Below are 12,778 nucleotides of genomic sequence, written 5' to 3'. Positions count from 1 at the left end.
TTCCTTCTGATCCGGCCTCCACGTCCACGACTTCCTATGCGCAAGATGCCATAACGCGTGCGCTCGTCGCGCGCACAGTAGCCCGCGCTCGGCTCTCGTCATCGCAGACCGCACAAAAGTCCATTTACGATCGTCGCCACCAGGATACTGATTTTCCACCGGGCTCTCTCATTCTTCTCTGGCTCCCATCTCGTCGTGTCGGCCTCTGTAAAAAGTTAACGTCGCGGTACGTCGGGCCCTACCGCCTGCTGATCCAGGTGACTCCTGTCACCTATGAGATATCTCCCATGGCATCCACCTCATCGACTGCCACACCCCGAAATGATACCGTGCATGTCTCCCGCCTCAAACTTTACAACTGTGATAACCCATTTTGACCACAACAAGCACCGGGACGGTGCTTCATCGGCCGGGGATAATGTCACGAGCAAAGACAAAGACGTTGTAGTGGGGCTGGGTCAGAAGCTCTCTTGTCGGACTGAAACCTGCTGGAACCTGTGCGCCCTGTCCAGTCTTGACTAGACAAGCGCTATCCGTTTACTATTAATTAAATACTCGCCGTAACGTTATTTCTCAGTTAAAGAACGCTTTAGCCGAAGAGCGACCACAATTAGCAACATCTCGTTGGCGCAAAAAAAAGGGAAAAAGGAGTATGACAGCGTGTGTCACTCTTAGGCGATAGGAATCTTCGCTCTACCACTTCTTGTTTAAGCATGAAATGCTTTTAGCTCCCGTTGTCGGCGACCTTCAAGTGACCTTGAGCCAAAAGCCAGAGACATTATCCGGGCAACAAAACGAGGTCATCTTGGCACTCAAACGAGTACATCCGGGCAACCAGTCAAAACTTCATAAAAATTCGGTCTATGGCCCCCAACCCTTTGTAGGACCGCATTACATATGCTAGTTACTTGTAGTTCTGACAAGTTGTCTAGTTAGTTGTAACAAGTTACAAAACCAATTGCTTCCGATTACTTCCTAATGTTTGTTCCTAATATCGCTCAAGCTGTAACTTCTAGTACGCTGAAGTTTTATTTGTCATTTCCAATAGCGGTGTTCAAAAGGTAAGTACAGGGCACCATACACTTGACTGTCATCTTTTGGCGCTGAGACAGGGTTGCCTGTGCTCTATTCAGCACCAGCGGTCCGTGAGTTGGCCGCACATTTGCAGCCGACCACTTCGACGCGACGGGAAGAAAATGTAGCGACAGACGCTGAGCGCGCTGCCCTGTTGGAAGAAGAAAAGCGGTTGAAGTCGGTGTCACCACAAGCAGCAAAAGACGCCATATGGTAGCCATTTCATGCTTACATCTACTGTTGATTACGGCAGAGACAGCACTGTTTCCCAAGATTTGCTGTCGGCCACTAAAGTTTCACTTGTCGTTCCTTTGCAGACACTATCTGCAAGCTTCCGTTAGATGAAGGAAGTGAGTGTGGACAATCTGGCGAGTTGATGTATTACTACGATGACACCAAAAAGGAGTGTGACCTTTTTTTTTACAAGGGTTGCGAAGGCAATGCAAACAGATTTGTCTCCGTGCGAGAGTGCGAGGTAATATGCAGAGGTAGGTACTTCTGACCACAAGCCTACCCTTCACATGCACACATGACGTGTGTAAACGTTACAGTTTTTACATTTGGGTAAGTTGTTATCAGGGATAGAGGAACGTAATATTTGTTTTCAAATCAATTAGATACGAGTGCGGCGTCCTTTTAGTGGGTCTGGGCACCCACCGCGGACGCGGTTCGAGACCTTGCCTCGAAGCGGCTTCCTCGGCTCGCTGGATGGCCCATAGATGCGCTGTCAGGTTCGAGCTGAACAGTGCGGTCTTCCAGCGCGAGCAGAGGCTGGCGGTGGAAGAGACGGAGGGGTTGGCACTGCCCGACTTGTTTGTTAAGTCTTGACACTCCCATAACATGTGAATAAGTGTGGCAACCTCGCCACACGATGTGCATCTGTTTGTAGTGTACATGTCTGGATACATGGGAGACATTACATTGGAGGGGGGGGGGGGGGGGGGGTAGGTAGGTCAGTTACAATAACAAACGTGCAAAAAAGAACATTTGTAAAATGCAGTGATATAATTGTATACAGAGAGAACAGCATACGCAAGTAAGCACTCAAGACTGAAATAATCAGACATTAAGGAGAATATTCAACTCGTTAATAAAAACATCATGATTAATGACAGATACAATGTCCCTCGGTAGTTTATTCTAATGGTACATTGCCAAATGTAATGTTGAATGAAGATACATATTACTGCGAGCAAAAAAAGGTTGCATTTTAAATGGGTGATAAAAACGCTGAAAAATACTATGAGCTGCACTCGTGTAAGAGTCTCGAAAGAGGACTTTACCATGATAAATCGCGTGAAAGTGTGATAGCAACGTTATTAGTGTGCCCTTTTGAAGAGATGGCAATGAAAGTGATTCCTTGATATTCATAACGCTGTAGTTGCGCGAGTATTTCTTTGTAATAAATTTTGATGCTTTATTCTGTATTGCTTCGAGTTGATCGATCAGATACGGTTGATGCGGATTCTAAATAATGGATGCATATTCTACCTTTGAACGATCAAGCGTAGTGTATACTAATAGTTTAGTAGCAGAGTTCACCAAGGACAAGTTACGTTGAATGATGTGGAGTGTTTTGGATGTCTTACTAGTTATGGTATTGTTGTGCTCGTTTCAATGTAAATCAGACGACAATTGAACTTCGAGATATTTAAATGTGGATACTTTCACAACAGGATTTCCCTGCATTCTGTAAGAGGTCAGTTCCGGGTTATGTGATCTCGTGAGCGCCATGGCCTTAGTTTTAGAAATGTTAATTTCTAATTGTCACTGGCGATACCAAAATGCGAGTTTATGGAGATCGAACTGCAATGATTTCTTGTTTGCGGTGGTAATAATTCGTCTGCAGATGATACAGTCGTCTACGAATAACCTGATAGTAGAAGGTAAAGTGTTTTCTATGCCGTTAATATAGATAAGAAACAAGATTGGACCCAGAACCGAACCCTGTGGTTTGCCGAATTTTATATGCGAAAGTGAAGATGAGTATCCGTACACATAGACTGATTAGCTTCGGTTGGTTAAAAAATTCGCAATTCATTTGATAACCCTACTGTTTATGTTAAGATTCGTTAGCTTCATTATTAAGCGGATGTGCGGAACCTTGTGAAATGCTTTTGCAAAATCAATAAAGATAGCATCTATGTTTAGTGCACCAAGAACGGCTTCGTGGGGATCAGTTAGCGATTCAAACAGTTCAGTTTCGCAGGAACGACCACGAAGGAAACTATGCTGATCGCTAAATAATAAATCGTGATCTGTTATAAATTTCAAGACAATGGATGAATGATATGATGTGCTCTAGTAACTTACAACATATGCTTGTTAGTGAAATGGGCCTGTAGTTTGAGACTAAGGTGCGATCACCAGATTTAAAAATGGGAATCACATGCGCAGTCCTCCAGACCTCAGGCACGCGTCCTGTATCTACTGACTGTTGGAAAATAGCAACCAAGTTACCTTGTATACCTGGCTTTGTTAGCTTTAGCGATTTGGCGCAGATGTCATCTGGTCCTTAGGCTAGTTTATAGCTCCTTAGGTTGCCTAAACCTCAATAGGGGAGCAAGGCCACATGAAGCATACTATAATAAAGTTGGTTGAACGTACCAAGCTTTGAAGTAACATTAAAGGTAGCGTCGCTGGAAATAACGAAACCATAAGACGTTCTTTAGAGGTAGCGCCCGAGAAAACCTGGGCACAAAGAGGACGCATGTGTGGAAATATTTCGAAGCAGGGGCCGCATGGAACGACTCTATGGGCACAAGTCTTGCAAGACATTATTTCCCAGTGGGGCTTCGTAAATATAGGCATGTGTCACCAGCACTTTGCGCATACAGACATGGCGTACAACTTTGGCGTCGATAACATTATGCTTCAACAATGCTCACTTTCAGAATAAAAAAGAAACAACTGTGTTTCACTCGAAATATAGCTAGGTTACATAATCACCTCTTAACATTTTATAATAGGAGCTACCGAGGGCATGTCGATCTGCACTGATGGATCGGGAAAGCCACAATGTAAAAGGGCAAAAGCAGTTGCCATGCATTGGCCTGAAGTCGGAATGTCATCTACGAATGAAACTTCCCAAGAAATACTACTGCATGAACAAGATTACACTATATCTAAAGCAATAACACGCCGGGTTCCTCTTAAGAGCAAGCTTTACTGCAGGAGCTCCTATCTGGGTACGGGGAACGGAAAAATCCTTGTTTTATCGGCATCTAACGCACTGAGCTTTATTATTTTCGTTGTGTTTAAAAGAAAAAGTTAGACTTCGCCGACAGTGAACAGCAGATTTTTTTAGACCGTACATTTTTTTACGCTTGATAAGGCACATCTCTTCAACGTAAAACTTACTAATTTATTATTCTGCGCTAATATAAGAGATATGGGCACGCAACATCTTCATATTGTATGCGCAAAATTTGACGTAACAAACAAATAAAATTCACAGACGATTATGATACTCTTTAATGCAAAATTTGAGCGCAGCTATTTAGGTGGTTTGAATTCGCGTTATATTGATGCAAAATATTGGAATCTGAATAGCAGGGTGCTCTCGGTGGCGGCGCTGAGCTTCTGCTCGTGCACCTTGTTTCACAGCAGCGGCAGACGAAGCATTTCCACCGGTTGCATCGCTCATTGTTCAGAAGTAACACGGATGCGCTTACCTCGCGCGCAGCTCATTCTCTCGCGCAGGCGGCGGAGGCGACGTAGCGCATGCGCAGTGGGTCGCCGACGGGGAGCGGCATTTGGGGGTGACACTCCCCTTTCCTCCTCGCCATTTCGCCATATTCTCCTCCTCCTCGCACTCTCTTCGCTATCGCCGTCTTTCATCCCCCGCTGCCCTCCGCTTTCGCTCTTTCATCCTTCGCTGTGCTCGTTAGCTCGGTTACGCCGAGGAACGCCGACGCTCAACGCAGGGATGGTCGCCTAAGACCTGCGCTCTAAAGGATTCTTCACCGAAGCTTACGACTGACACATCAAAGAGGGCGAAGCTGTATGAGTGAGTTCTCAGTCACTTGAGACGTGCTAGGGGTCTGCTTGCTAGCTCACGGCCTCGTTCGAGCGCAGTCGCGGCTGCTTGCTTTTGGTGACGGCCGTCGAGCGCGCGGCGTTGCAGAGGCCCGCCGTCAGCTTTCCCCGCCGCTGCCGTACAAACTCCCAGCTGACCTCAAACGTGGAGCCGGTATAAGGCGAAGTAATTAGGAAACGAAAGTAACGGATTGCCGCATGATTAACAAAAACCGCGCATATAAGTCGTTGTCATCTGCTCAAATGAGGTACAGGCAAGGCGAACTTTATAATCATTGCCCATTGTGTTTCATGCAAGTTTCAAGGCTCTGACACACTTACGCTGCATTTAAATTTGATATAGCGACTACGCAGTTGCTCGCCGCCGTTGCGCAAAACCCCTTAACAACCTCACTGTAAAAAATTGCACGTTTGGCGTCTAATTATGTTCGCATCAATTCGTTGGAGAGGAAACAGATACGGATAAAAACATACAGATCCATCGAATATATGGCAATAAGTGTTAAGCGAAGCTTAGGTAAAGCGGGTATTTAAATTCTTTACAATCAACGGCGATTCGAACAATTTTGTTTGCTTTCGCCCTGTGTAAGGGTGAAAACATAAACACAGTTTATGTTTCTCCACCACAAAATGCCACAACTTCATCGCCATGCAAATTTTATCTCTATGCACTGCATCGTTCACAAGCTATGTTGAAATGGAAACTTCATTTTAGACAGATGCGCAGTTTGAGGCGTATACGCAGAGATGTCAGAAGGACGAAGGTGATGGGTGAATCATGCTTGTTGAGGAAATAATGGCAAATGCGAAGACACCCGTGTACTTAGATTTAGGTGCACGTTAAACAAAACCAGGTGGTCCAAATTGCTCCGGAGGCCCCCAGTATACGGCGTGCCTCATAATCAGATCGTAGTTTTGGCACGTAAAACCACAATTTTTGAGGGAGGAATGGTGATGACAGGTGTAAGCATGCAAACGTACGCCACGTATCAATCAACCTTTAGAGATTCGTACCTCTTGCGTCGCAGTGGAACATACTCGTTCTGGAGGATTGGCCAAGAACAGGCATAACTCCAGCGGCTCATACCGAATGGCTCAGTAAAAAAGAGTTGCGTAAATTAAAGAATCTGCCAAATGCAATTCATCATTTTATTAAAGAATTGGTGTGCTTTAGACGTATCTTTAAGCCGACATGAAATGTTTACTTTTTGTGTCGGAATCATATACTGGGACATACCCATTCTGTAGGATTAGGCAAGAATGGACACAACACCTCGTGGCACATATGGCTAATTCAAATAAACTAAAATTAATCACCAACGAACCCGTTAAACAATTTAACTCACCATTCCCTTAGCATATCGGCATGGTTTAGAGATGCCTCTTAGCCAGCAATATACATACAGTGTGCCCCAGCTACCCGTTAGCCAGCCTGTTCAATGAAAAAAAAAAAGATTAACAAGAACACGGTGCAAGATACAATCATAAGAACAACGGTGTTGGGTCATCAGACCTCAATTGTATGTTGCAGCGTGTTCTTTAAATCACTTTTTTTTCGTTGATTAGCTTTGCTAACGTTAGCTGGGACACAGTGTATATGTTCAGGGCTTATGTAGGAAGTCTTTTTTTTATGGAGAATATATGTGCGCCTACTTGGTCAGCATGCCAGGGTTATATAAACCTCTTCTAGGATTCTTTCACATATACCCTTTGTTTATATATCCCCAAAGACATTCTATTGCACGGTGCTGTCCATAAACATAAATATTACATGAATAAATTTGTGACCCTTGGTTCGAATAAACATAAGCATTTGCATGGCATTACAAGGTGCTTAGCATGAATAGAAAGAAAGTAGTGCGAATCAAATTTAATTATATGGGACTCAAAGGGACCTACAACTGCCCAGAATGTTGCATATGTGACCTTGCTGGCAATGAAAAGATCACGATTTATAGTGACGGAATCGAATAAGCTGTGCGCTGTTCAAACAGCACTTATAATTTTAAATTTGCACAGGAATTCGCAAAAAACGGTGTGGCAATGCTTTGCAGGGAAACATATAGATCGAGTGACAGAATATTGCTGCACATGTTAAGGCCGTTATTAAGTGCACCTTGCGTATTGTTTTAAAATCGCATTCATGCTATTTTTAGATATCTGCGCTTTATTCTATGCGCACTGGCATTGCGATCTGAGCACAGTTCACACTTACAAGCGGTGCTTCCTACGCGACAATGAGTGGAACGGCAAAACCATGGCGACCCTTATTGCATATTGCGGCGCGCATTACTTGGATTCGCACGCTAGTTTAAATGGATGTAAGTTCTGATTGCGCATTCGAGCTAAGCTTCTTCGCTCTAGCTCACTCAGAGGCGATATGCATACGCTTACGAAAGGCAACACGCTGAGCTGGTCGTTACGTGTAAAGTTCATGCACTGTAGTACAAGCACCGTGTTGCTTCCGAAAACTTTGCTTCGCATGACTCGTTGCTAAAGATTACTTGAGAATCTGATTTAACTTCTGTATGACTAAAGCAGTTAGACAGGAAACCACGAAAGCACGTAGCTATATTGCGGAAATAATACAACAGCCCCGAAAGCACTAACTGAATGAACATCGGCTTGATAGAGAAAACATTACTTTCATGCAGCTAGAGACCCACTTATCGTCTGCTGCCCACCGATGCGCCGTGCGGTCACTATCGCTCTCTTTTCTCACACTTACCAACTAAGAAATGCATAAACGCGATCGCGACTTCAGATCAAAAAAGTCTGATAAAAAATGTTCCACGACGTTCTTCCCACTCCCACTGCAGTATAGGACATCATGACCTATAACATTTTCGTTACGCTAAAAAAATAAGTACGATAACTATTTTTGGCAGTCCCTTTACCTACACCGTTCACGAAAGGTTCTCTTCACGTATGTGGATTCCAACATTGATGAACTTCGAATCTGCATTTTATTGTCGTTGCCATAGAAGACGCATTTTTTTTTTCAGAATAATCTGCGCTCAGCATGCAAGTACTACAACCGCAAACATTTTATTAAACTTGTCAACCGCAAACTGGCATCTGTGTGAAAAGCTTGGGTGTGATATAGATATAGAAGTTAACCTGGAAGCATTGTACTCGTATATGCGTGTAGCACCTGTTTTTCTAAACGTTTTATTGCGATAGCAATTATATGGACACTCAAAAGCAGATTTCTGCCGTCGGCGTCGCCGTCGCCGTCGGCGTCGCCGTCGCCGTCGCCGTCGCCGTCGCCGTGAGGTTCCGTATGACGTCAATGGAGATGAAATCGTGGCCGCGCGCCGCCGAACGCTGTAGGTGCGAGTGAAAGGGCGCGAGGGACGCGCTCTTTCACGGGGAGTGAACGCACGGCGGAGAACAAACGCGCGTTCTGCGCCGTGCTTCCTTAAGGGCTGCAGAAGTAGGCGTCTCTTTCCTCCTTTACAATCACCATATATGTAGAGCAAACGCGCCTTCTTCCGATGCGCGAGAGGCCGTGGGGGAGGGGGGGAAGGGGGAGGGAAGGGAGGCGACGTTTAGCTGCGGCACCGAGTGCCTATTTATATCAGAGGCTCCGGCAACAGTCACCAACGCCGCACGCATTTTGAGCGAACGCGGGCAAAATGCCGACGGCGTCGACAACAGTTCGGCGCGTTGCCGGTGCTGCTGCATGTCCAAGTTTATACAGCTGATAAAGCTAATATCATTACTCCGTATATCTCTCTACAAATTTGCTATCGCAATTGATGCTTCACCTTTCAGGTGAAACTGCGACAACTTTTTTTATTCTATATAGCGATGTTTTTTTTTTTTCTTGTATATAGGCCAGCGGTGTGACCTTCCGATCAAAGACGACGATGGTATTTGCAATCCTAAACGAACTACGTACCACTTCCGAGGTAAAGATGGCGCCAGTTCCTGCGTAAAGAAGACCAACGGATGCGACCGGAGTGCTCAGAACTTCAAAAAGGAGAGCGATTGTCGCCGCGTATGCATTTGTAAGTGTTCTTTAACATTTACTGTAGGCACGAACCTTCTCAAGTTCCAGCTACCAAGTTCCACTATAGAAACATCTCTGTTCTGAACGCATAAGCAGCAACAGAGGACGTAATATTGAGAAAGAGTGCTTCCAGGTGCCCGAAGCGTGTTTTTTGGAATAATAGGAGCGTGTTTGGACTCGGGCTAGCGTTTGGGCCGGTGATTCTTCAGCCATAGGGATGGGTATGTCCGGGAGTAAGAGCGAGAGAAAAAGGGTTTATTCGACATATTCACAGTGGCTCCAGATATGGAAGCCCTTCTCCATGGGGGAGAACTTTCAATGTCTCAGCTCACTACATATCTGAGCACATATCAAAAAACATCAGGACACACCACTGCACCCAAGGTGTCCGCTTATAAAACAGTCGTCTGCCCTAGTTGACCCGATTAGGGAATCTGATGACCTTGGTGCGGCCAATCAGAGGGGTCGTATTGTTCACAAAACTCCGCCTCTAATGTTGCACCCTCGCCCTCGCATTTGCCGCAACTGCATGGCCATCTGGGAAACCGAGATCGCCGCCGTTCCCACGGTAGTGATTCCACTAAGTTGGCCCCTCGCATCAATCAGTGGCATCTCCGCGATGGTCAGCGTGTCACCGTCGGTGACGGGCACTGTCGCCATCTGGGCGGGGCCGATGAAACGGCCTGCCTCGATGGAAACAGCCAAAGAATGCGCCCTGCCGATTCGGGACGCAACAAGCGTGGCGCGCTGCTGCCTGACGCGAAGCAAATGCGCATGCATGGCCGTGCTGAGCTTATCTCGCGTGACACCACAGCGGGGTAGTTCCGGATGCTTTTCGCGTGGAATTAAGAGAAGTCTTGTAATAGAGAAAGGCGAACGACTGCTGCACATTTGGTAATACATGAAGTTACGGCGCTACACTTCTGGCAACACATAGCGTGTGTCACTAATGCGGCCTCCTGAACGCCACCTATGAACACTAGGCGGAGTACCTAAAAAATGCAGCATGTTAGTGCACGCACTAGGCCACACCTTTAGTCAGCGAGATGGCTTTCCACGTGACGTGTGCAATCACGCACATACTAGGCACACCTTTAGTAAGCCGAAACCGTGGAGCAGCCGTGGTTTCAGGGAAGCGTCCTCGTATCGCACCCCGGAGCCTCGAGTTCCATTCCCACCCCCATGCGAAATGTACCAAATTTTATTTTCAAGGCCACTATTTTACTTTGTTTACGGGGATCTCCCTGAGAAATGTGACGTCAATCCGAGCATTTTTTTGCGGCGTCGGCCAGCCACTTTTCATCACGGCGCAGTCACGCCAAGGTCACGCCAAGGTCACGCCAAGGTCACGCCAAGGGCACCGCGAAGGGCACCGCGAAGGGCACCGCCAACATAGACACCTAAGGTTTTCGCCTTAATAAGTTTTGCTGCAGAATGACAAAATATATCGTCCCAAGGTTTAGAATTGCATGGAAGGACTGCTCGCACCCATGAGTAAAACTAAACCTAGGAATGTTAGAAACAATGCGCGTACGTGGGTCCTTAATAAACCCGCCACCGGGGACCAGTGACTATGCCATTCTGCGGCTGAACGCGAAGTCCTGGGTTCGATTCCCGACCAAGGCAGCCTCGCTCCGATGGGGGCAGCATGCAAAAAAACGGTAGTGTACTTACGTTAAGGTGTACGTTAAAGAACTCCCGGTAGTCGAAATTTTTCTGAAGTCTCCTACTACCGCGGCCCTTAGCTTCTTAGGCAATTTCGGAGTATTAAATCTCACAGCATTGCGCTGTAGGCAATTCAGTTAGTTTTGAGCGAAAGCAGCAGGAGCCCCGGACTAAGGGCACGTCCCTTCCCAAGCAGGAAGGTACTTGCTTTTTTTAATGATTCAATGAATGCTTTGTTTCTCATCCTCCTCCATTCAAAGGTGTTATTTTTTTTAAGAATCCAGGAAGTCGTTTCAGCATTGTCAGCACTTTAATCTACTGAACGATAGCGTACGTTCTATCATTTGTCGTTAAGACTCTGTAAAATCGCTGACGTTTATTACTATTTTAATTATTACCTTAACACGGATTACATTACGGTGGACGAATAATTTGCGACGGCGTCTGCGTCATTTGTGTCCTCAAACACGTGTCATCTGTTCTGTTCTAAATCAGTGGATGCGGAGTGAATGAGGTAGAATCTATCTTCGCTACTCATTTTTCTATGTTTTGCAGGAACCAAATAACTTTAATATATCAAAAAGTCATAAATAAATGAAAAAAACTACAATTAAGGTAATCGTGTTAAGGATAAAAATGCCACGAAGGAGATTGCACCCGACATGAAACGTCTCTCCAGGCCGCTACCAAAATGCGGTATACATTTTGCCTTCAACCATTGGTTCATGGGTCCGCTGCTTAGTACCAGGATGGAAACTTCGGCTAATTGGTTCAATATCAGGAATGGCAAAGCAGCGAGATAGACATTCATAAAAGGAAAGGTCTGACGCCTTTATTCTGTCTCAGACACACACAGAGAATCGTACAGCCCCTATGGGTCCCGTCTTCTACAGCGAAGCTGTCTAGGGCTAGGGTTATATGCATTTTTCGTGTCCGTCAACGGATGTCTGCGTTTGCAACAACTCAGCTCCCGAATTTGATGCAAAATCGCTTCATTCCATGCAAAAGCTTACACGTCTCATCACTTGCATATGCATTTTCAGTAGATTAGTTATAAATAGGCACGATTTTCAGTATCAGTAGGCTTTCAGGTAGATAATAAGGGGTTCTCAAACATTTGCCGCTGTGCGACCCGCGACGGCCATGTGACGCTCGCACCGCGCTCCCTTTGTCGTCTTTCCAAGTGCTTGCGTGCCTAGTTTCCTTCCGCTCTCCCGGCGTGGCGGTCCCGTCGCGCGTGTATAGTTTCCTCCGATTCCCCGAGGTGGCGGTAATCTTCCACGCGAATGTATGCCGCCGATCAAAATAAAAGTGTGTGTACGTGTGTCTTTCTTCTGGATGACCGCCGTCGCCGCTCAACAGAAATAAAATTTACTTATACCTTTGATCTAAATTGTATGTCACCTCTATGTCGTGTGCTAAACAGCTTCGCTGGTAATCCACCTTCGCAGCAGTGGAATGGCGTGTGATTTATTCTCCTCGTAAGTATTTCGCGCTGCTTTACCGCTCCACGTGCCAACATTGATGACAGGTCAAAACACGCAGCCGTGTGAATGCTCAGTCCACAGTACAGAACAACTGGTTCTATGGTTTTTTTTTTTTTTTTCAGTGAGACCATAGCCTCTCTCAAGTGCGAAGAAGGATACAACAAGACAACTCCGCTAAGAAACGTGGTGCGCAGGCCAAGAAAGCAATCTGTCCAATAAACTACAAGTATCCAAGAAACTAACGATAAAGTAAACTATTTATTTTACTCAATTTGCGGTGTTGTTCTTATTGCTGGAGCAGCAAACACAGTTGGCAATCAAGTGCGCATCGATTTAAAAAAATTATGTGGACCCCACGTACTGTGGGAATCGAAGAAAGCGAAGTCGGTTGATTGGTGATAATTAGCAGTGGTGTTGATGGTGAATGTTCAATTTCTTCAGCGTTTAGTACAATACGAGATCGGTGAGTTGATTTAAACGCTACCTTGCGTGAACCACT

The 12,778-nt window shown here is 45.7% G+C and overlaps 1 protein-coding gene across 1 annotated transcript in view; it reads left to right on the top strand.

Annotated features, from left to right (window-relative positions):
- Nucleotides 1-12,548, top strand: part of LOC119464851 (kunitz-type serine protease inhibitor bitisilin-3-like) — a 30,084-nt gene extending 17,536 nt beyond the window's left edge. The window contains exons 3-5 of the mRNA XM_049656033.1: nt 1,392-1,562; nt 8,952-9,125; nt 12,402-12,548. Coding sequence (XP_049511990.1) covers nt 1,392-1,562; nt 8,952-9,125; nt 12,402-12,412 — 356 coding nt within the window. The 3' untranslated portion in view covers nt 12,413-12,548. The remainder of the gene's footprint in view (nt 1-1,391; nt 1,563-8,951; nt 9,126-12,401) is intronic.
- Nucleotides 12,549-12,778: the final 230 nt, after the last annotated feature.

This window comes from Dermacentor silvarum, chromosome 9 (assembly GCF_013339745.2).
Source record: "Dermacentor silvarum isolate Dsil-2018 chromosome 9, BIME_Dsil_1.4, whole genome shotgun sequence".
In the NCBI taxonomy this organism is placed as follows: domain Eukaryota; kingdom Metazoa; phylum Arthropoda; class Arachnida; order Ixodida; family Ixodidae; genus Dermacentor; species Dermacentor silvarum.
This window is presented reverse-complemented; position numbering and strand designations above follow the sequence as displayed.